The sequence below is a fragment of the Chenopodium quinoa genome, unplaced genomic scaffold, assembly GCF_001683475.1.
Source record: "Chenopodium quinoa cultivar QQ74 unplaced genomic scaffold, ASM168347v1, whole genome shotgun sequence".
Lineage (NCBI taxonomy): Eukaryota > Viridiplantae > Streptophyta > Magnoliopsida > Caryophyllales > Amaranthaceae > Chenopodium > Chenopodium quinoa.
The window spans coordinates 682349-707540 of record NW_018742904.1 but is presented as its reverse complement, the minus strand read 5'-3'; the positions used below and the strand labels follow the sequence as shown (position 1 = coordinate 707540).

The following is a 25192-nucleotide window of genomic DNA, read 5'->3' as shown; positions in this document are numbered from 1 at the left end:
AATAATCAACTGGCTTAGAAAAAAATTCATATATTTCCTACCAAGCTTTTCAAACATAATTAAATACAAAAATATTTTAAAAAAATAATAATCCTTGTTGTAAAAATGGTAAGAATAGTATATAGCACTATGTATGTCACAAATTATGTTAAGAATTTGATTTTCATTTTTTTAACTTTAGCTTATGGTATCAATATATATAGTGGAAGGATATATTAAATCTTTTTATCTTCTATTTATATATAAGATTTGTTTCCTAAATAGTGTTTTTTTTACACATTAGAAAATGACACGTGTCATTGCTGGTGTGTCTTTTAGTATATAGTTATTTACGATTATTGATGTTAGAGTAAAATAGAAAGAGGACTTAATAAGGACAAAAATAATGAGGGTATAAAAGTCTTTTTATGTATTTTAATAATTATGAAAATATGAAATGTGACAAACATTTAGGGGCACCCAAAATGACAAAAGTGACAAACAAAAGGGGACGGAGGGAGTACCAAATTAGGAAAGGTATGTACGAGTAAATTTTTTGCCAAAAAAAAGTACGAAGTACCGTATAACACTTAATAAACACAGCCAATATAATACTTAAAAAACACATACCGTAGGAAGTAACTATAATATTTTCTCTGATCACCCTAAATAGTAAACACAGCCCTTACGGCTATGTATAAGAAGCTAAAAAAGAAAATATAAAGAATAAATTAGCATTAATTACACCAATTCGTGCGTGATTTTATCATAAATTCCCAACTTAATTCCATTTAAGGATGTATATTTAATGCGTTAAGGGCTACATATATCATTACCTAAATAATTTCAATTGTTGTGATTATTATAAAAATAGTTTTTTCCATTAGGCCCTGTTCATTTCACCTTAAAAAATAATTTCAGTTCAGTAAAAATCAGTAAACTTAAAAAAGAAATATAACAATTCAGTAAAAATTAATTCAGTTCAACAAAAATAATTTATGTTCAATAAAAATAATTTCAATTCAGCAAAAATAAGTTAGAGCAAACAGGCCCTTATTTTTTAAGTTTTCAAGAACCAAAATCAAACACCGCATCTGATTCTGAATGGAACTTTAATAATTGCTCTATTCAATTGTTGCACTCGCTATTAATAGCAGCCCCCTCACTTTTCCTTTCTCTCTTCTCCTAAAAAATCTTCAATTTCACCTTCATTTTCCTATTCATTTTCCATACTCGTGAAGAAATCAACAATGGCGGGCAGAAAAATGCTTATTGGTGGAGAAGAAAACCAGTCTAATGTCGAAGACGAAGCTCATTACGATTTCGATTTGTTCGTTATCGGTGCCGGAAGCGGAGGTGTTCGTGCTGCTCGATTTTCTGCAAATTTTGGTGCTAAGGTTACATATTAATTTCATTTCAGATTGATTATCATAAATGATTGAATTATTATTGGATTTTCCATTTTTTTTTGTGATTAATTTTCTGGTAATTTTGGTGTTAAGGTTATAAATTACTGCTCATGTTAATTTTATTTCAGACTGATTATCATAAAGGATTGAAGTATTATTAGATTTTGATTTTTTTTTTATATATATTTTTTTTTATTATTGCTTTTATGATTGAGTATTTGTTGATTATCGATTGATTTATTGAGTGATTGATGTTTTAAGGTTGGAATTTGCGAGCTTCCATTTCATCCAATAAGTTCGGAGGTTATTGGAGGAGTTGGTGGAACGTGAGTTTTTATTTAACCTTTTTCATGTAATTTCATTTACAATTTTGTGATGCCTGATATGATTTAAATTATTGTTGCTTTTTGATTAGCTTTTGATTTGGTGCAACTGTGATCTTATTTGTTAAAATTGTATTAGTTTTGGTGTTTTGAATTGGAAATGCTTGTTTGATTATTACTCGTATCATTTTGTTTGTATTGTGATATTTGTAAGTACTAATGAAAGGATGGATTTGATAGAAGCTAGTTACTTGAGTATTGAAAATATGTTTACACATTACGAATCAAAATTTTTAATTGTTTTCTTGTAATGGAAGGACTGATGAATTGTTGCTTGGATGATCTCCATTCGCTTTGGTGTTTATATGGCATAGTTTGAGATATTGAGTGCAAGGCTATGAATATTAGGATGGCAACTTTAGTGAGTTGCCCCTAGGTCTGTAAGACTCTTTCCAATGAAAGCCTTTTCAACTTTCTCTTGTTCTAGGTTGTTATCGACAAGAAAGATGTCACGGACTTGGTTATTATTTTGTCCAATATTCCAAAGTTGCATTTTATTGCAAATTTGTGTCTCAATCTGCCTTGTTGAGTATCTTAGTCTCTTACCTTATGCTTATTCATTAGGGGACAAATCATCTTAGTAGGCCTTATTTCTATTATGATTAGAGTTTCCAAATGCTTGACCCCTTAAATATTGTTTATTTATTTTATTTATTTGCTACTTGTAGCCTTGCCTGTTTGGGGCTATATCATACAGAGTATTTATTTTGATAGACCTTGTACACATGTTAGAGTTAACTAGAGTACTGAGATGGATACTAAATGATTTGATTATTGCTGAAGTTGACTTGTTGCCATTGTTAATATTGCTGTTATTGCAATTATTTTCTTTCTGAATCTAATTAGGGGTTTTATTTCTTGTATCTTTTGTTGTCTTCAGATGTGTAATTCGTGGTTGTGTTCCCAAAAAAATATTGGTGTATGGAGGTGCTTTTGGAGGTGAACTTGAGGTGAGTTTGTCTCAACCAGTATTGCTGAGTAGTTTGTAATTTTGGAAATTGCTGATACATGTTACAGTACATGGTGGTTTTTTAAGGGGTTTTAGAAATATATCTAGATGTTTATTTAGGTTTTTTGTGCATTTAAAATATTAATGTATCAGATGCACCATCAATTATTTTGTGGTTGCAACTTGCAAGAGATGGTACATATAAGGCTACATATGCCCCCTTGAATATTGTGATATTCTTTAGTGCATAGATTTAGTGGCTTATTCTCCACCTCAAGGTTTTTTCACCCCTTAACTTTTTTCTGGATTTAAATGATTTAACATCTTGCAGATTCTTTTTGTTAGTGTCCATAGTATCTTGTGGCCAGTGATGCCTTACTTTGGATATCGGAATTGTATAGCCTTGCAAGCTTTTGTATATATATATATTGATATATTCATTGTTGTAATTTTGGTTTTGTAGGATGCAAAAAGCTTTGGTTGGGAGTTGAATGAGAAGATCGACTTCAACTGGAAAAAATTGTTGCAGAAGAAGGTGAGTAGGTTTTGAAGTCTTTGTTGACTGAACTTTGTTGGCAACACTATATACCACATTCAATTCTTGCTATCGATGAAGAGATTTTTTTTTTATCAAATAAAATAAAAATTCCACCATCATGAATTTTGCAAAACCAGAGATTACAATCTAGAATCTCCCAAAAAATATTAATTATTTTATAGAATCTTAGCAAATTATGCTGTATAAGGTCACAAAATTGTGTTAGATAAGAACATAGGGTCGTCATGGAAAATCGAAAAAAGAATTCCACCATCAGGAGGTCACTATCTAGAATATCTCTCTTCTTTTTTCTCTTTGCCAATGTAATGCTCATATCTTTTAACTTTAAATTGTTTGTCCATGTTACTTGTTGCTGTCTCGAGAAAGTCTGTTTCCATAGAAGGGTTTTTCATTAGACTGTTGTTTTTATAATCTACCTTTCTTTTAACCCTGAAGTAGTTATTGAATGGCTATTGTAATAAAATTTTGAAAGTAGAATATATTAAGAGAATATGGAAGATATGGTAAGGTTGTAACTTGTAAGGATGGAATTTTCGTCTTGAAATAATAGCCGTTTGCTTTATTCTCATTCTATCCTAGTTCTAAATGACCCTCATATATTGAGATCTGGTGGCGAGACTAATAAACAGGCATACTGTTTTTTTTTTTTGTTTTGTTTTGGTATGCCAATTTTAAAAGCATTCTTCGTGGGATATTAATGGATTTTACATGGACTTCACAATGTATGGCTGCAGTTTACATAGAATAGGTTGTGTTCAATATGAAAAACACAATCCTTTTTTCTTATATGGAAAATTAAAAACATGACTCTATTAAGGGCTGAGGTATATTAGGTTTGTTTTTCTTCGACGTTTTCCATCTTAAAAAAATTGGCCATGATTTGTCTAGGCCTTAGGTTTCTGTTTGGTTGTTAATCCTCTCCGATGCATTAGAATCTTACATGCATTTGCATACATATAATATATTCTTTGCTTCTTATTTAAGTTGCACTCTTTTGTACGATGCAGACAGATGAGATTATCAGGCTCAATAACATTTACAAACGACTGCTGTCTAATGCTGGGGTGAAACTATACGAAGGTGAGGGCAGGATAGTTGGTCCTAATGAAGTCCAAGTGACACAAATAGATGGCACAAAGTTGTCATACTCTGCAAAACATATATTGATTGCAACTGGTAGCCGGGCGCAACGTCCTAATATTCCTGGGCAGGTTCTCCACTTTCTTTTGTTATTTTGAATTTTGTATCTTTGTTAGGATCTACCATTGATTTGCTTATGATAAATTTTATCTCATCTTTTTAACCAAATTTGTCTCTATCTTTTCTATTGTTGAATGTTCAGTAGTTGGGGATGAACTAACTATATTAATTGCATGAACACAAAATATACTGATTATTCATTGTTGATTAACTTGTTACTTTGTTTTTTTTTTTTTTTTTTTTTTTTTTTAGGGCAACTTGTTACTTTGTTAGTGCTAACTAATATTAGCTAAATACGGCCTAAGTGGCAAGTTCTGTTCTTTTCATTGTATGACCTGTATGCATTCATGCTGTACTGCTATTTACGGAGGAGGAAGATTAAGGATGGTGTTAATATGAGGATAATAGGAGTAACAAAATATGTTCATTTTGATTAATTTGTGCTGAAGATACTTTCTTATCTATCATAATTTGGTGTTAAGAAACATATAACTGATATGATTCTTAGTGTGGAAGTACGATATTCAAGTGCTCTTTGGTGACTTGGTCCTCTTTAATGTTAAATAAAAGCTATGTAATATTTAGCAAGGTTTTTGTATTTAAAATGAAACTTGGTAATGATGCTAACTGGGTAAAACTCTATATTGAACTTGGAAGAGTGTCACAAAGCAAATCCTAGTTATAAATTGTGGGTTTTTTGTTCTCAAACCAAGTATGACCAACCCAACTTCATTTCATTAACAGTTGGTAATTTTATGGCTTTCACTAGGGTGCAAATATTATGTAGCTGTGGTAACTATTAACTTCCACTGGGAGCCCATGCACCTAGATGGAAGGGCTGCTAGCTTCACTTTAAGCTAGCTTTTTATTTCCATGGCCCATAAAACTTGATTTTAGAACTTCAAGAGTTCAGCCTCTCAAATTGGTAAGGAACTGTGACCTTAAAGGCTGGTTCTTTGCTCCATTTGATCCTTGTCATAAATTTTTATCTTGAGGTGTGGTTGATTATTATGAGGTGAAGGAATAATAGAGGTTACATCTTTCAAAACTACACTAGTGTTTAGCCCGGGCGATGCCCCGGGTCTATACGTTAAATATTCTTAGATTATAGTTTTCATGTATGATAATAATCTTTATACTTTTATTATAGAAGATTTAGTTGAAGAAAATAATTTGTAAAAAAAAAAAAAAAAAAAAAAAAAAACATGATCTATATCAACTATTTTTAAGAAGAATAATTATACAAAAGTATTAGGTAGCAAAAAGGGTGGCATGGCTTTTTTATTTTCGAAAGGACCCAAGTTCAATTCTTGACATAAACATTTTTTAATTGACATGTACCGTGTATATTTTTATTTGTATGACGTGGCATCTTCTTGGTGAGGGGTGACACGTGGCGTGTATCCTTGATTAGGAACGCCTTTTAATATATAGTATAGATGTGTAAAATAAAAGAAAATGAAAAAGAAATTGATTGACTAATAGAAAGTAAAAATGTAAAATTACGCAGAGGGACTGAAAATTTGAAGAGTAAAAGGAGATGAATCGATTGAGAGGGAATGATTTATTACTAACATTTTTGGCAAATTCCATTCAAGTTTTTTGGCCAAGACATTTTTTAAGTATGTGATTAACTTTTCATTATGCTTATCAATTTTACCACAAGAAAACTACTTGTAAAATTTTTACTTGTGATAATGTACAGTAAAAGTATTATCCAACTCATTTATTTTTCGGGTTTATCTTTTTTCTTTCGTCTGGAATAACTTAATGTCCCTCCCTTTAGTGCTACAAATCTGCCTTTGGATCGGTGCTCAAAATATTAAATTATAGAGTACTAGTTACGGAATTGTACATTGGTGACATTTTCCTTTTTAAACCGTCTTGAAATATAGTTTCCAAAAGGTAACTTTGTAAACTTTTTGATAATACGGAATTAATGATATTGATGATTAAAGAAGAGCATTGAAATATGTGAAATTGCAAATGGGTACATCAAAAGACAACAAAGGGAGTAGTTCAAGTAAGGATAACAGGTTATTTATCATGATAGTACAAACTTGAATGAAAATTATCATGGTAGTCTTAACTTGAATAAATATTGTTTTTTTATTTTTATTTTATTTTTTTATTTTATTTTATTTTATTTTTTATTATTTTTTATTTTTTAATTGTTAATATGCTAATTTTGAAAGCTATATAATCTGCTGTTTACATGATTTATTTTGATCTCCTAGGAATTGGCAATAACTTCTGACGAGGCTTTAAGTTTGGAGGAATTCCCCAAGCGCGTTGTTATACTCGGAGGAGGGTAAGTAAATTTGCTTAATAATTTAGTGTTTGATAGAAGGTACAGACTACAGAGGTGCTGTGATCTCCTCTTGTTTCTTGATGGTATATTTTCTTGTATGTGTAATACATTGTCTTAATATAGTTTTATGTTCTGAATATTTGCTATAGGTACATATCTGTTGAATTTGCATCTATATGGCGTGGGATGGGTGCCAATGTAGATCTTTGCTTCAGAAAGGAACTTCCCTTGAGGTACTTGAAATTTAAATTGAAAAGATTACTTCACTTTAGGTTTTATACTTTGAGGATGACATGTCTGGTGGTAACGCTAAACAATTCCCTCTTTGAATAGATATTATCGAGTCTTACCAATGTAAAAAGGAGACAATTTTGTATGAAAGCCTTTTTGTTACATGGACTCGGATAGAAAGATCGGATACTTGGTACTTCGAAACTCAATTTTTTAGGAAACGGGGACTTTGTCCAAGATTTGGACACGGGTACGGGGACACGGCAAATAATATGTATGAAATAATTTTTATTTTTTTATTTTTTTATTCTGTTTCTTAAAATTATTTTGCTAAAAAACCTGAAAATAAATAATTAGTCCTTTAGAAATTTTTTTTAGAAATATATATATATATATATATATATATATATATATATATTTTTTTTTTTTTTTGGTTTCAGTTAAAAAAAATAAATAAAAATTTAGTTGTTTAATTTTTAGTAAAAGTAATAAGAGGGGTAAAGAAGTTTGCACACCCGCTGACCCACGTGATAACATTCACAAGGAGAATGCTTTTTTGATCTTCTCAATTTTTTACTTTTACTTCCTACCACATGCTACAAATTGGCTTTTGGTAGATTGGGGTGGCACTTGGTAGAGAGGACTGTGTGTTTGATCCCCCGCAACAACAATTGGGAAGGGACTGAAACCTAACCACTCGAGCCCCGAATCTAGATTAGCCAAAAGGGGGAACCGACCAAAAAAAAAAAAAAATACTACCACATGCTTTACCTCTCTCTTTGCCAAAATAGTTTTTTTATTGTTTGTTTCCAGCCATTGGCATTGTCTTCGATCATTTTTTGACCACCGGTTGTGAATCAAACACCTTCCTACAGTCGCTTCACAAGGGCTTACGACATCCCCAATATATTACATTTGTTTTTCATTAATTAATTAGTGTTTAGCCCGCGGGATTCACGGGTTAATTTTTGGCTAATATATTTTGTTAATTTAAGAATTGTACAATTGTGTATTTGGAATGTTCTTAGATTTTTTTTTTTTTTTTTTTAAAAATTAATACGTGCTAAATATAATTTTCATTTTATTAGTAAAATAAAATACTACATAAATTTAATGAAATATATTCTTATAAAAAAACGAAAAAAGTCAAAATTGAATTTTGGAAAGAAATTAGAAAAAAGAAATGATCTGTAAATAAGATTGAGAAAATTTACCTTTGATTGCTCCTTTAAAATCAATGTAACTATTGTTCTTGAAGTTTATATAGATAAATTATAGATTTAGGGTGAAAGAGAGGAATAGCAGAGAGAGGGAAGATAGAGACAGAGTAACAAAATGAGAGAGAGGGAAGATAAACTATTGAATTTGTGTAATTGAAAAATAGTACAAAGTATAATGAAATTTAGAGGAACCAAGTGACCTAAATGAAAATTGATCATTGTATTTTTGAAGTGATTGGAAACGTTTGGATTAAAGAAGAGGGTTTTTTTTTTTTTTTTTTTTTTTGTTTTTTAATATTTACGCTTTAGTTGGAACAAAAAAATAAAAAAATTAATAATTAGAAAAGCCAGAAGAGGACAAGTGTCCTTTAAACATCTGGTTTTAAAATAGTAGTATAGATATGCCAATTTGTAGATCTAGGGTTTCAATAATTAAAGATTTGAAGTAGCCGTGTCCAAGGGTAATTGGTCGGGTCTGACCCGGATTCCATACCCGTGACAAGGTCATGTCCTGTCGACACAGGTATGCTCAGCAGTTTTCCGAGTCCATGTTAGCGCACAATGTCGGAAACCGAATGCTTAGAAATAATGGGAAGGACAAACAAGGTTTGCTAGAAACACCCTTTACCAAATTAAAGTATATATTTACATTCCAATCTTATGAAGTTTTTTTTGTTTTGTTTTGTTTTTTTTTTTTTTTTTTTTTTTTTTTTTAAATAAAACAAATGATGTGATTGATGTCACTAGAGCAAAAGATTTTTCCAGGGAATGTCACACTGTTGCTGGCAATCTCTCTCCTTTTGTCCTTAGCGCTTTGGTATCTGTGGACTGTTGTTGATGCTTGCTTTAAAAATAAAAGGGGAAAGGAGATCAACTTTTGGTACAAAAAGAGAGATGTTAGGGCTTCTCGTCTGAAATTGATTTTGTAGGGATAGTCATAAAGAGGGAAAATGATTCATGGGGAAAGAGGGAAGTAAGGGGACAAAGGTAACTGTGACAGTGGCGGATCCAAAATACATGTATGGCAGGGGTCTCTTTTTGATAGCAAGAATGTTCATATTAAATTAACTATAATACTGAACAGTCTTATTTTACTCTAATATTTAGTAACCACTCATAAAAAGTGGTCCTTTCAAGGCATCTGAGGATTGGGGTTATGTCAAAAGATTAAAAACTCTTATTTTGCTGTTTCTTTTAGACTTATTTTACAATATAAACTTTCTTGAATATGGTAGTCTTCTGTTTTAATGGAATTGCAGAGGCTTTGATGATGAAATGAGGGCTGCTGTTGCTAGAAATCTGGAAGGTAGGGGAGTTCAAGTGCATCCAAGGACAACTCTGACAGAGGTTGTTATATGCTTTTAAGTAGTTTATAGTTCTATGTTCATTTCTCTTTCAGAATGTAACTTATTACAACACATCTTCTCAACTAATTATGTGATATATGATAAATATTCTAGCCAGTCTGACAAAGAAGCTCCAATATTTTCTTAATCTTATTAATTTAATTTTTTGGGCTGTGCAGCTGGTGAAAACTGATAGAGGTGTAATGGCTCGTACTGATCATGGTGAAGAAATTGAAGCTGATGTTGTGCTCTTTGCTACTGGTAAGTTTTTTGTACCCTTTTACAGATGTGATTGAAACATATTTAAATCCAAAGCAAGCTGAATTGCCTGAATATCTATGAAATTTTTGATGTGATTGTAGTAAATGTCTAGGCCAAATACCGTAATTAGACCTTAGTAATTATGTTACTGTTTCATATTTCCTCTGTTTTTTATTTTTTTTTTTAATTTTATTTATTTATTTTCTTAAAAAAAAAAAATTAGTTGCCATGTTTCTTTAGCCTAATTTATATCTCTAACCAATATATTTGATTATCAATAAGCAAAAAAAATATAAAAAATTGATATTGATAAAATACCATTGAGATAAATCTAAACAGGATTCCACATGGCTTTGTTTTTCCTTTATTATTAATTTCATAAGATATTCAAAGTAGATTATGTAAATACTATCAAAAACTATATGTATCAACTAATAGTAAAAAGAGGTAGTATGTGAAATAGGAATGTTTTGAATGATGTTAAGTTGGTGAAAAATAATTCGTTTATACTCCAATTTTCACATGCATAGTTTCTAATGTTGTATAGTGATAGTAGGCGGTTCTTTCTATTATTATATTTCTTTCGTTATTCAAAAATTGGCAACATTTACTTTTTTTGTCAGTTTTCACACATTTTTCTTTAGTCTTGTTATGATTATACATTTGGAAAAATATAGTCAAGTGGGTCTTGTAAGATTCATCTCGATATATATTCTCACAAAGAATTTACCTGTTATCTAGTTAAAGATATTAGAAGTTTAGATTGAGCTTTGGGATGCATAGTTACCCTTCATGTTGCAATATTAAAGTAACGGAGGAAGTATATTGCTAGGAGCTAAATTTTGACGTTGTATCATTATTTCATGTTCTCTTGCAATATAGTGCTTTATTTACTGCCCATGTCTTGATTACTTGAAACTTTATCTAATTTTCTGTGAACCAATAGTTTTAATATTGAACCAAACCCTAAATAACTTTTGTTGAATTACTGTATCTGTCTCATAGAATAATACTTAAAGAATGCGAGCATCTTCATGTTATTGGTGCTAGAGACTTTCCCTTTGCTATCACTTTTTGGTGATGATCATGATGAGTGATGTGTTGGTTGTAAGTGTGGCAGAAGGAATGAAGGGTTGGTGGTGGTTCATCCATGGTTACGTTGAAGTGGTTGTAGGTTTTAGGGGTAAAATTCTGAGTCCAAGTTAGTGGTAGGTTGAGGTTAGTGAGGGGTGGCTGTTATGGAACTAGAAAAAAGTGAAGCAATATGGAGTGAAGTCCAAGTAGTAGATGACAATGCCGAATGATCTTGGAATTAATACCCAGTATAACATGCATGATATTTGGATTGGGATTTTTCTCTTTGGCTATGTTCTCTCAACTTTCAAAAAAGGGATCAATTTTAGTAACAATTAGTCGAGTTTAGCATAAACGAGCTACGATAAGTGAAATTAAATTTGTCAAAATTCAGCTTAGTCTCTTTAAACTCAAGGATTATTTTAGAAAAATTAATTTGCACATAATACCATAGTGAGATGTGCTCACATGTCTTCCTTCATTGTGAGATGGCTTGCTTTTTGCTGTGCATAGATTGTATTGGGCTATCCAGCGTACTGTTTTGAATTTGTACAAGTCTGTTTTGTGGGCTTTTGAAGGGAAAAGGAGATGTTGTGGTCAAATGCTCTTATGGCAATTGTGATGCTTCTGAGGTCTTAGCCGTGAGACATGCCGTTTACAAAGCAAGGGAAATTGGGTTTTGGGTTGTGACGATATAGAAATATTGTTAAAGATTGTCAGAGAGCTTGAGCTAGGAAATGTGAGAGTTTAGTTTTTGGTACTGCCAGTGTGGTCATCCTAAATCTAGCCGTAGCCTGTTTCATGTAGTTTCTCGTTTGCTAGGAGGGTCGGAAATGCAGTAGCTCATGCATCAGTTATGGGTAGCATCAATGGGGTTGAAAGGTGTGGATTGAGGAGGTTCTGCAGGAATTTAAATGTCTTGTAGTATCTGTTTTTTTTCACTTTGAACAAAGTTTAAATGGCGTTTCCTCATCAGTAGTATTTAAGTTAGGTTGAACTGAAATAAAATGAAAGGAAACCGGTCTTTTTGATTCTCTTGTTGTTGGTTCTTATTAGATAACGGTTATGAAATTCATGGTATGCTTCAGTATTTTTTTTAAGGATGAGGACTTTATTTTGTTTTCACACAAGTGCATGATACTTCTGTAAAGACCTATATCCTTTGATCATATCAATGCTGCTAGATAGGTTCCGTGTCACCATTCTGACCAGTTAATGATGACATACATTAATTGTATCGTGTTTTGTTGCACAGGCCGTTCTCCAAACACAAAAAGGCTGAATCTGGAAGCTGTAGGTGTAGAGCTTGACCAAACAGGAGCTGTTAAGGTATTTCTTTGCTTATACTTGCTTCTGACCTTAACAAGCTCTATATATGCTAGCTTATTGTTTACTGATCGTGTTATGAAATAACAAGGGTGGTTTGAACTTGTGACCTTAACAAACAATGTCTTGCTGTTCTACTTTTGTACAATTCAGCTAGAATCACAGTGTGGATCTTGTCTTCTAATAATATCAACAAGAATTGCAGTGTGGGTCTTGTCTTCTGATAATATATATGTTGCTGGTGCTCCTGCTGCTAATGCTACTTCTATTAAGACCTTTGTCACATCAAGGAGAGTATGGCTCATATGGGGAAGAATTTGTACCTAAATTATTTTTAGTATTATATTAGAAAGACTCCAAATGGTGTCGCCCATGTATGAAATGTCTTATGGCAATATATCATGCCCTCAAGCTGTCATGAAGCAATTTATATGCAAATTAAGAAACATCAAGTATCACTTATATGCTAACATTTAATTTAGGCTATACACAAGTCTCATAAAAACGTGAAACTTTTACTAGGGGAAGATAATACCTTAAGCTGTTTATGTGGCCTCAACCATGATGATAGCAGGCGAAACCAATCATGCTATTAAAATTTTTACAGATGTTCCAATTGATTTATTTAAATGAATGTGTTACTGGCAAGGGTGACATATTTGTCCATGAATTTTCTATGACATTCATATTATTGAATAATGTTTCTCATTTTTTAGGTTGACGAGTATTCAAGAACAAGTGTACCAACCATATGGGCAATTGGCGATGTTACCAATCGCATGAACCTTACTCCTGTGGCTTTGATGGAAGGAACTTGTTTCGCTGTATGGTTCTTCTTTTTGTTTATCAGTAGTATATGCTTTCAATTGGCTGTAGTTCTCCCTGAGTAATTGAAAAATTGTATTCTCCAAATTTAAGTATTGATTAGCTGTTTCCTGGTTTCAGAAAACTGTTTTTGGGGGCCAAAATATCAAACCAGACTACAATTATATAGCATGCGCTGTGTTCAGGTATCATTTTTTCAATTCTGCGAGCTGTAGAATTTTGTGTACTTCAGTGGGGCAACTTGTGTCTTCAATAATACTTTCATACTAACTATGTTGTCAAATTTTTCATATATTACTCCAAGGTATATGTTCCTTTTATTTCTGCAGCAACCTTTCTATGCCTATTCATTAAGCAACTTTTATAATTTGATTTTTTGTATAGAACATATGGAATTCTTCTATTGCATATTTTACTTCATTGTATTGCTCATAGAAGAGCAACTAATGTTTCACAACAAAACTTCCATAATGAGACAAGTGACGGATATACCAATGTTTCCAATATCACACCTAGTATCTTTTTATCTCAATGCCCACCCCCCCCCCCCCAAAATAAAAAAAAAATAAAAAAACAATTATATCAATATTGATGTTACTCGTAAGGTGACATGATCAGAGTTTCGTAATGTGACATGATAGTAGCTGGGCAAAATAAAAAAAAAAAAATATTTATTCAACTTGTGAATTCACTACATTGTCTTTGGCTATCTGTTAACATTTACATTTGACCTAACCTATGGGGCTATGTTGGTACAAAAGTGACTTATATTCATATAATTGGGCAGGAAAGGGCATAAATTTGTAAGAGAAAATAGCAGTCAATGTTTTATGGTTAGTAATTTGTGGATGCTCTGATAAGTCTAGTATAGCTTTCAAACTTATAATGGTGTTTGAATCATATTTAGTGAGGAGCTTTGGATGAAGGCATATTTTTTTGAATCTCTTTTCACATAGAGGCATCGAATCATTCAAGATATGCACACATGAAAAGCATAAACAGTAATAATTTTTTTCCACTTTACATGACCCTCCAGTTAGGTGTTCACAGTTAAATTTAGAACGCATGAATTATTTGCTTACAGAAATTTTTAAATAGTGATTCCCTTTATGTATTAGAATATGGGTGCATATGTATGGTATTTATCACTTGTACAACTAATCTATATCATTTGCAAAAGGGCTCTCATAGAATATTTTCTTAGTAGCCTTATCTATTTAAAGCTAAGGTCCTTAGGTCGCTGAGAAGGTTAAAGCTTTCGTGAGTATTAGCTTTGGCTAGAGTTTAGATTTATACTAAAGATAATCTTCTATTAAAAGAAGTGATTTTGCCCCATGTTTGTATACCTTTTTCTATGGAATTCTGAGACAAGCTACCCCTTTTTCTTGCTTTAAGTTGGTTGCTCATGCTTGGAATCCTTTGTTTTGGAATGTGGGTATAAGGATAGGTTTTATCAGCCTCTGCTATGGCATGTGGATGATATATCATACATGTGAGAATTGGTAGAATTAGTGAAAGAATCTCTTTTAAGGTCATCATGCTTAGGCATTCTATGTGTTTTGTGACTAAATGAACTGATAAAGTATTTTAGGTAGATGTGCTGGCTTTGGTTACTTATGAGACAGTCTTTTGAAAACAATTATGGAGCTACTCAATTAAAAAATCTGCTTTTGCCTCTTTACAGAAGGGAAGGAAGAGACTCATGAATGAGATGATTGTAGTTGGGAAGAAAATACTTCCATGGTTTTCTACATGCTCGTTCTTATACTGTTCATTATTGTGGTTGAGTATGCCTCCTTTATTTTCCTTTGATAAGTGCATAGTCTGATTACTCATTTGGATTGTTATGCAGCATTCCTCCTCTAGCTGTGGTGGGTCTTAGTGAAGAACAAGCTATAGAGCAAGCCAATGGTGATATTTTGGTCTTCACATCATCATTCAACCCAATGAAAAACACTATTTCTCAGTACGTCTCTTTTCATTCTCTCACTGGCCTAAGGCTCTTAATTTAATGTCTGACCATTATATCTAAAGTTGTGTGACCCCTGCTCTTCTCATGCTTTCATACAATGGTATTCGATTGTTTGAAATTATAATTTAGGTGGCATCCATGTCCTGTTATACAGTGAGTGTTTTTCTTTCTTACACCGGTTGAAAATGGAAAAAGATGAAATGTTGTTTTGCATCTGTTTGTTTAGCCTGATAATTTTCTAACTTGTATTATTACCTCTTCAGCCTGGTATGTAAGAATCTGATAAATACATGCTAAAAAATAAGAACAAATATCAAAGTATGTGTAGAAGCAAAGAAGTCCTAAGATCTTGAATTATAATCAAGCATTGAAAGGAGAAGGGATCCGTTTAAACACTATCCATTTTTACGCATTTCCTCTACTACTAGTTTAAGCATAGACACTGATTAATGAGGGTACTTTTTTCTTTTTTTAACTGGACAACCTTTTGTTGCCATGATAATCATGTCAATGTATATAACCCGTCAAAAGGTGAATTTGCAAGTTGGCAATAGCTTTTGAAATGTGTTTTACAAAGTCGATAGGTTGATTAGTTTAGTTATTCTATTTTTTTTGCACGCACTCTGTTTCATGGATGGCATTATAATATTATGTTCTAGATAAGCTCCCGTGCGATGCACAAATATAATAAAAAGAATTTATAATTGTGTACATTTTCAAGCTATACTATCACTCAAAATATGTCAAATCTTTGTATGTATAAACATAAACCAAATACAAAAATTAAAATAATATAAATAAAAGAAAATTCATGTCTATAACAAAATTTAGTGGATTTTGTAATTAGACGGAGTAATCACATATATACATGGTTAATACTCGTATTTGCTTTCCTTAAGATAAGCTATATGTACCTTAAGATAGTGTACTATATAAAATTACTTGGTAGTCAATATTTTGCTTTTTAAAAAAAAAAAAAAATTGGAAGAGAAAAAAAGTTAAAGGAGAAGTTGACATGTGTACAATTTGGAGAAAGGGATAATATAAGCGATTGTTATTTTAGTATTAGTTATAGAAAAGCTGATGGTCTTTCATTTATGTTGCAATATACTCGCTCCATTCCTATTTGTTCTTGAATGAATTGTTCTGAAGCACTAGGCCATATATTGGCCATAAATGGCATAAATTTTTACCAATGCTGGCAATGTATGATAAATAATATAATGTTTTGTGAATTTATTAAATCAGTTCAATGTATATTTATTTCAAGATACTAATTTTTCATAAGCTTGTGAATGCATAGTTAATATTAAAAATTTAAAACTGTAAAATAGCTACCAGGAAGAGCTAAAAGAAAAGGAAGGAGTACCTATGTGACTATTACAGCTTTGTGATATACTCCGTTCTTTTTTTTATTGCGCCATTTGCTTTTTTGGGAAGTTGTATATTAATTGCATTATTTCTTTATTTGGTATGCTTCATTCTTTTTTTACTTTTGTTCACACACCAAATTCCCTAACTACCCTTACAAATATTTGTTAACATCCATTGTTAACCCCACCTTTTCACTCTCATTAGTTTGTATCACATGGGCAATTTTGGCATTCCCCACTGTTTACACTTTTTCTTAAATCTTGTGCGGATTTTTAAAAAAATGAAGTATGTATTAATATAAATTGTCTAATCTTTCTATATTCTCTGATTACAGGCGTCAAGAAAAGACTATTATGAAACTTGTTGTTGATGCTGAGACAGATAAAGTGCTTGGAGCATCAATGTGTGGCCCAGATGCACCTGAAATAATGCAGGTACATATATTCTGTATGCTGTGTACACAAACTTGTGTGCAGTTTTGTTCACCAAGCCCCCTTTTGCATAAGTTCTCCATTTTATTTGGTGTAATATACATTAATTAGCCCATCATAAAAACCCCCACTAAATTCTCCTAACTTATTTGGTGTGTTTATGCTGTTTTTGTGCTGCAATTTATGCATTTTATCCATCCCATATACGGGTCTTCTCCACTATCTTTACTTGGGACTTTGGGAGGGGCTATTCTGACAAAAAAAAAAAAAAAATGCGTAACAGAAGAAACATTATCATTCAACTAGTAAGGATTATGTGGAGTATGATTATTTTGGAGCATATGTTTTTAAAGTAAGAGAGGAGAATATTTATATGTCAGTGTTATGTAACAATGTTTTGGAGCAGAAACTCAGAAACCTGTTACCTTTTAAACTCAGGCTGTGACAGACAGCCTGAGTTTAGTTCCTTGATGAGGGTTACTTTGACTATATTAATGGCTTTTTTTCTCTCTCTCTCTCCCTCTCCCTCACTCTTTTATTTTTAGTTTTTTATTTGTGAGGTTAATGTCAGGCTGTATCATTTACCGAGTATGCTAAATGAAACAATCATGCCATGACAACTGAACAAGAAATGATAATAATACCATCATGTAGAATGCTATCTTACTTATGAGGTGGAATTTTATAGACAAAATCATTCCATTATAACTTTAGCTATGGAAAGTGTGGATGCATGCCTTATGAGGAGAAGCTTTGAATCATGCCTGTGACATTGTGACTATATATTGATGTTTAAATGGTCATAAATTGTACTAGAAATGTGGAATGATTCAATTTTTAAATCATGGGTTTTTACTTCTATGTTGTCAGGCGTTGTGTTTGCTAATGTGTGTAATGTTCGAAAAAAATGGAAAAGAAAGAATCTCTGTCCGTGTATCATTTCTGTTTTTCTGAACATATATGCAGTGTTTTCCTGTAACTATTTGGTATGATTGTCACTTCAATACTCATCAAACCATAAAAGTAATATTATTCTCATGAATATGCATTGCTGATCTGTTCACATATTTTTGTACAGGGAATTGCTATAGCACTGAAATGTGGAGCAACAAAGGCACAATTTGATAGTACGGTAAGACTTCATTCTCTTCTATCTAGTGTCAGAGTTGACTGCTGAAAGAAATCTGTGTATTTTGTGCACAGTTGCATGTTGATGTCCTGCTAACTTCTGAATACTGTAGCCAACTTCTGGAATATAGAAAATGCCCTTTGTCCTAGTCACTCAAGTGCTGTGCGCAATTCATTCTTCTCCTTTTCTTAGCTAATTGTTCGGTTTCCAATAGTCCATCTCAAACTATGGCTCTGTTTTCTAGGATACTCAATTTTTAACTTCAGTGGAGGCAGGAACCATGGATCCAAACGTTTCAATCGGAAAATAAACAATCCCCAATGAAAAGCAGAAAACTGATACTGCACATATTCCTTTTTTGGGAAGTTTTTTTAGCTGACACATTTCTATTTTGGGTAAATTTTATGTGGTAAATGACAACTTTACCCTCGTTTTTTCTTCCCTCTCCACCTAATAGCAGATCCTTTTCTTCTCTCTAACCCTCCCTCCCTCTCCTATCTTCCCCCATAATGGCTACCACCATGCAACATCCAACTTTCTCTCTTAGTCTCCCCTCTCACATCCAGCACCATCCCTCATCGACGACATTCTCTCGCCATTTCTTGATCTACCTCACTCCTCTTCTCATTCCTCCCTTGCTGCTGACCACTCCCATCATCGCCAATGACTTCTGGGTTTTTTCTTCCATTTTTATACCTTGTAGATCTTCTGTTATTATGGATTAAAGCCCCATTGCATTGTTGTTGGATTTAATTGATGAATTGGTTTAAAGAAGGTGGTGGCAGTGGAGTAGATGAAAGGTGGGGGGAGGGAGGGAGGTTGGTATGGCTTAGTAGATGAAGGGCCAAAGAGAGGGGTAGCCCAGGTAGGTGGGTGAAGGATGTGGAGGATTTAAGATTGCGGATAGGAGATTCTTCGGGGTTTTTTCATATATTCTTGGAGTCTCTACCCTGTATATCCTGTTTTTATGTTAGTGAATCTCATTTAGAAGTTAAAAAAGCTTTTGTGTGGACAAAGCTTTGAGAAGGCTTAATACAACTGGTATGCTCCAGAAGCGGCAGCTTTATATTTGCTTGCTTTGCCGGGCTAATAATGAGTCTTGCTCCTATCTTTCTTCACAGTGATATGGTTTGCTATCTTTGGAAAAGACTCTGCAGTTGGGTCTTTGGTCAAACCTTTGAGTGTACAGGAGTGGTTGCAGATTCGCTATGATGGCTATTTTTTGTTTTTTTTTTTGGTTGGAGTGGATTGGCTGTAGTTTTAGTGGTTTTGCTGTCCCACTTAATCTATTATGGATGAAAAAAAAAAAAAAAAAATTCTTCTTCACGGGCTACGGCAGCTGGGGCTTTCAAATTACTCTACCGGAGACGTATAAAGTAATTGGGCTGACAGTTTTACTCAATCTGAGGACACCTTGTCCTCTTGTTGTAGTTTTACTATTGTTTTGTTCAGTTTTGATGTTATATTTTTTTATTAAATTTTTTTTTTGAAAGATGTGCTTCAGTTCCAGGTGTGAATCCTCTGGGCTATGAATCCTTCTGTCCTATCCCGAATTATCCTGTTAAATTATGTCAATGTTTTGTTTCAGGTGGGAATACATCCTTCTGCAGCAGAAGAATTTGTGACAATGAGGGAAGCTTCACGGCGTGTCCCTGGTGCTGGCAAGCCCAAGACTAATCTTTGAAGGTGATTTTTATTATACACAAGCTGTATATTATATACAGAGACGCCCTGTAGGTCAAGCTTTGCAAACCCTTTTTGGCTCGTTAATTTTTATCCAATCTAGGGATTTACCGATGGTGCTTGGACAATTTGTCATCTTGGGAAATTTGCAATTGCACAGGATTGCTACCTGAGTTCATAGTAGTCATAGATCATTGAACTTCTATGGATAAAACTGCCCAATAAACAAAAGGGGGCTTGTATATACTATTATGTATTTTTTTGTTAAACTAACACTTTATTGTATGAAGTTTCTGTACTTACTGTTTATAGTATTGTCTTTATGCTTCTTAAATTAGTAAACTACTATGTTTGCATGCTTGTAGAGAACTAGCACAAAAATAAAAATATGCATCTATTGTGAAATATGAAGACTTCTCTTTTTATTGTTCCTTTCGTTGTGCATTAAGGTATAAAATAAACAGAAGACGTTTTGACTGTGTTATGGCTTTATGGGGAGTAGTTTAGTCACATGAGTGTTTTATTCGTTAGAATTTCGCTGGTATTTGTATCTATTACTTGCAATTAAGATGTATATACTACCTTTGTTCTAAAATGTTTTTGAGTTGGCAGTAGGGGTGGTTATTGGGCGGGTCAGTGCAGGTCATTAGCGGGGCGGGTCAGTCGCGGGTCATGATGAATATTTAGTGGGTCAGGGTTGGGTTAGGGTTGATGCGGGTTAAGGACGGGTCAGGGTCGAGGTAAAAGTGAAACAGGCCATTAATGGGCCTTTACCCACATACTTCCATTTAGCTGCTCATGATTGTATCTGCAGATTTCACTCTCTTTCTGTTTGTTTTATACCCACTGACTTCAAATTTGTGTCAATTACAGTTCTTCATTCATTATCAAATATCAATATCTCCCCAGAAACTTCCTTCTTTCCTTTCCTTAATCTTTCACTCTCACAATAAACAGCAATTTAAGAAACAATAATTTCGGCAAGTTAAGAATCAATTTGAAACTATGTAATGAACAATGAATTCGGCAAATTATCAATCGATAAATAGCAATTTAAGAAACAATAATTTCGGTAAATTAAGAATCAATTCACAACTACCTAAGGAACAAAGATTTCGGCAAATTATCGATCAAATTAGAACTACTCCATACCATATGTACAATTTAACCAATAATATGTTCGAGAATTCAACCATAATATGTACAATTATATACATCAGAACGAATAAAAGTACCGGTAAATTATCAGCAAACTTCCATTCTCAACGGAACCTTCTCTCTTTCCTTAGTAATCAAACGAACAAGCTTTTTGAACGCAAAATGTAAGCAATTTGAGAAAACCATCCAACACAAAACCTCATAAACGAAATCAAAAGTCGGATCATCGGGAAACGAAGAAGACCAATCATCCCAATTATTCCAACCACCACCTCCGAAACCATCGGAATTCACCGATGAATGAAGACGATCAAACATTAATAAAACGAAAACATGAATCAAAATTGAAGAACAAATTAAGAGAGAGAAAATGATGATACCTGAGAAGCAGAGAAGCGGCTTCAATGGAGAACTCTGAGTGCGCTTCAATGGAGGAGAGAGAAAGGTGGGCGGAAGAACAAAGGAGAAGAGAGAGAAAATGGAAGTGAGGGCTGAGTGGCTGACCCTTAACCATTATTATTGGGCTTTTATTTTAATTCTTAAATTATTGGGCTATAATTGGAAACCCTATAAAAGCCCTGTCCACTAAAAAATTAAAGGGTCAAAACCCTTTAGTATTAGGTCCGACCCTTTTGCCATTGGGTAATCCTACCCAATAACCAGGCCTAGTTGACAATAGTGTTGAGGATGGAAATCCTAACCTCATCCAAAGCATAGTGTTTGGGTTTTGGAGGTGATGTATGTCAACTGCTAAGGATCTGGTATTCTTTGTTATTGGATTTGGTATGTTGCTCTTTTGGATGAGGGGAGAAGGTATGTTTGGAAGGAGGGTTTTTCGGTTGGTGGTCAGTATTTGAGGTTAATTTCGATAAATTCTCAATTTAGGTTAGCGATGAGATCGTTGCTCGATGTAAATTCACTTTTAATGACTCTTTGTGAGCAAGGTAATTTGTTCACATTGTCTTGCTTCTTTTATGCCCTATTATCCTTGGTGGTCTCCTTCAATCTCCTAGTATGTATTTTTCCCTCTTTTTATTTTTTGTTTTTCTGGTTTTTGGTACTTAAGGAACCTAATAGAGTCCAGCTTTGTAAGGAAGCTGAGATAGCGGAAAAGGACACTAGCTATTAGGTCGATAGATACCACAACGATAATAGGACATCCACAAACCGAAAATGGCTGAAATACAAACATAACTACAAGGAACCATGAAAGTAGGTCTTTCATTCTCTATCTATGATAAATAGTATCTTCCAATACTAAAAGCGATAAATTTTGACAACGGATTAAACTAGGGAAATAATCTATTGAGTTTGTTTGTGATTAAAACAAAGGAAAAATTGCATATGAAACAAACAGACTTGCCACAGTTACTCAACATGGCAAAGTGGTAAATGATAGCAAACTCGTACATTATTCTGCTTCGTTTGTTTGAAGGAAAACAAATGTCATGGAAAATTATTTTCAAGGAAAACAATTTTCAATAGAAAACTTGATTTTAAAGAATATTTTCCTTTGTTAGTTTGATTAGAGGAAAACTTAAGGAGAATAGGAAAAATGAAGTAATAAAAGGAAAGGCTGGTAGGAGAGTAAAAGGAGAAGTGATGATTGAAAAGGAAAATGTGGCATATTCCTTTTTTTTTTCCAAAGGAAAAAGTTTTTCTTTTCTAAAGTGCAATTTTCCACATTTATAAAAGTTGTTTTTCATCTTTTATCAAAACAAACAAAGGAAAATAAAAAGATGAAGAAAAATCATTTTCTATTGAGAAATATGTAAATGTGAATGTTCACATGTATTTAGATCAATTATAGCTATCAATCCTATACTAGTAGGTACAATAATGCCTAATATTCTATTGTAAAAACTTACTATGAATAGAGCATGAAATAGTAGTAAAGATGACTACATTTCACCCATACTCTTTCTCTTCTTCTTTACTCTACCTTCATTTCCACCCATACTCTTTCTCTTCTTCTTTACTCTACCTTCATTGATAACTATCTTTGTCAGTGGAAAAATCTTTTAACACATTATCAGCACCAATTCATAGTCAGGTATATTTATACCTACTTCTTAAAATTATAACAAATAAATACTATCTATTTCTAAATGTTTTGAGGAGTATGCTCTATAGTTGCCCATATTTTGGGATCCTCTATACCAGAAACTCAAACATTTACTGTATTATATATCACAAAAAAAAAGGGGGCAAATCATCGGTGAAAAGTATTCTCTTACTTATGAATTTCATTACTATCCTCACTTGTTTTATTCATGTTGATATCTTGTTTTTTTTATCATGCATGATTGATATTACATACTCACCTTTTATGTAAAATTTAATTTTAGTTATTATAATTGCTTAGTAGTAACTTTGCATACATATTATTAACTAAATTGACAAATTTGACAAATTTATATTTATTATTTTTCTTTCTTTTACGTACTTTTGTGTTTCTTTCAGTTTCGAACCCATGACCTTTTGTAGATAATAGGGCTCTCGGACCACTATGGCTTGCATTCCCAGTGTGATAACCTTTTACAAATATAAATATTTATATTTGGATCATAATTTTTCCAGTACATTAAACTATTACATGATATTTTTACAATTGTACAAAACAGTAACAGATAAACCTACCTCTATAAAAGGTAGATTTTCCCCCGATTTTCACCACAAACCCCTTATCTTCTCCCATTTTTTTTCTTTATCCAAAAATCACCCAAAATTTTTTTCACCCCTCCCTCTCCAATATGTTCCCCGACGGCAACCAAAACACCCAAAATACCCACATCTTCACCTTTGAGGAAGATTTAAGGAAGATAAAACAATATCTTCTTTTAATTATGGCGCTTGTAGTTATGTTAGTAGCAATATTAATTTTTGTCATGATGTACAAGTGAAGTTTGTTTATTTTGTCGGTTTAGTAGATTAAAAGCATGTTTTTTTTTGTTTTATTATGTTGTTTTGTTGTTAATCAACATTGTATAATATTACCATTATTATTATAATTATAATTACTACTGTTGTTGTTGTTGTTGTTGTTGTTGTCATCATTTTGCCATTTATGCGACTACTATGATTTATTTTTGCCTAATTATATAATTACTCACAATAATAAACCAAGGGAGAGAAAAGAATTATATTATTTATGGTTTATTATTGTTAAATAAATTTAATTATCACGTGTTTCATTAACAAACTATAAATGTGGAAGAATTAAACATATGTGTTGTACATATGATTTATTATTATAAACTAATCATCACATGATTTGTTATAGTTAAAATGGGAGATCTTATGAAAAGACAATGTAGCATCCTAGATTTATCTGGAAAGAAATTTTTGGAATGGAAAGTGGATGCCATGATGAATTTAAAAGCTCAAGGGTTGGAGCACACTGTTAAAGATAATAAAAGTCCCTCTAGTCAAACAACTGATACTACCACTTCTGCCATGACGGTTGAAAAACCTGTTACTGAACAAGAAAAAGCAAAAGCCTTAGTGTTACTAAGCCATCATTTACATGAAGGCCTTAAAACTGAATACATGATGGTTGAAAATCCCAAAGAATTATGGGATTGCCTTAATGAAAGATTTGGACACCACAAAAGGGTGCTCCTTCCTAAGGCATTATTTGACTAGACAAATTACGGTTCCAGGATTTCAAATCCGTAATTGATTACAATTCAACCATGCATGAGATAGTATCTATATTGAGATATTGTGATCATCCAGTCACCGATGAACAGATGATTGAAAAAACACTCACTACCTTTCATGCAAGCAACATACTGTTGCAAGAACAATATCGCAAAGAGGTTTTAAAAAGTTTAATGAATTAATGAGTGTATTGCTTGTTGCGGAACAAAATAGTGATCTTTTGTTGAAAAATCATAATCTTAGACCAACTGGGTCTTTGGCCACTCATCATGAGGCAAATGCAACAATTTTTTATCCACCCGAGGCAAATGCTACACGAAGAGGTGGACGTGGAAATTACAATGGCCGTGGAAATTATCGCGGACGAGGCCGAGGACGTGGTAGAAATAATTTTCAAAGAAACAGTAATTTCAAAATTTTTGAAAAGCAGAAGGGACAGTCATCTGGAAGCCACAAACAAACTCTTTCAAAAGGAAAAGACACATGTTACAGATGTGGCATGACAGGGCATTGGGGACGTACTTGTCGTACGGCCAAACATTTAGTAGACCTTTACCAAGATTCTGTAAAAGGCAAAGAGAAAAATGCAGAAGCAAATTATGTTAATGAAGAAAATGCTCCTTGCCCTACCCTTGATGTGTCAGATTTTTTCATGCACAATGCTGAAATTGGAAATGATTTCATCTTCAGAGAAAATAACAATGCTTAA

The 25192-nt window shown here is 32.8% G+C and overlaps 2 protein-coding genes and 1 long non-coding RNA gene across 3 annotated transcripts; 2 read left to right on the top strand and 1 right to left on the bottom strand.

Annotated features, from left to right (window-relative positions):
• The first annotated feature begins 1083 nt into the window (after positions 1 to 1083).
• On the top strand, positions 1084 to 19996 carry LOC110727313 (glutathione reductase, chloroplastic). Its single transcript, XM_021906876.1, has 16 exons — positions 1084 to 1376; positions 1650 to 1714; positions 2652 to 2721; positions 3184 to 3255; positions 4287 to 4490; positions 6717 to 6790; positions 6940 to 7023; positions 9501 to 9588; positions 9767 to 9848; positions 12178 to 12251; positions 12965 to 13072; positions 13194 to 13258; positions 14926 to 15039; positions 16754 to 16853; positions 17929 to 17982; positions 19568 to 19996. Exons 1-16 carry the CDS (start codon positions 1230 to 1232, stop codon positions 19661 to 19663), a joined length of 1497 nt encoding a protein of 498 aa, XP_021762568.1. The 5' UTR covers positions 1084 to 1229; the 3' UTR covers positions 19664 to 19996.
• Positions 19997 to 20687: 691 nt separating this feature from the next.
• LOC110727315 lies at positions 20688 to 21955 on the bottom strand. The gene is made up of 2 exons (XR_002512517.1): positions 21201 to 21955; positions 20688 to 21092 (listed from the first exon to the last, which is right to left on the bottom strand). It is a non-coding gene; the product is annotated as an uncharacterized LOC110727315 (long non-coding RNA).
• Positions 21956 to 24664: 2709 nt separating this feature from the next.
• On the top strand, positions 24665 to 25192 carry LOC110727396. The gene has a single exon (XM_021906957.1). It carries the CDS (start codon positions 24665 to 24667, stop codon positions 25190 to 25192), a length of 528 nt encoding a protein of 175 aa, XP_021762649.1.

Coding starts and splice junctions, on each gene's coding strand:
- LOC110727313 (XM_021906876.1), top strand. CDS start 1,230: ATGGCGGGCAGAAAAATGCTTATTGGTGGAGAAGAAAACCAGTCTAAT. Junction 9,589..9,766: donor CAAGGACAACTCTGACAGAG/GTTGTTATATGC, acceptor TGGGCTGTGCAG/CTGGTGAAAACTGATAGAGG. Junction 12,252..12,964: donor ACCAAACAGGAGCTGTTAAG/GTATTTCTTTGC, acceptor CTCATTTTTTAG/GTTGACGAGTATTCAAGAAC.
- LOC110727396 (XM_021906957.1), top strand. CDS start 24,665: ATGAGTGTATTGCTTGTTGCGGAACAAAATAGTGATCTTTTGTTGAAA.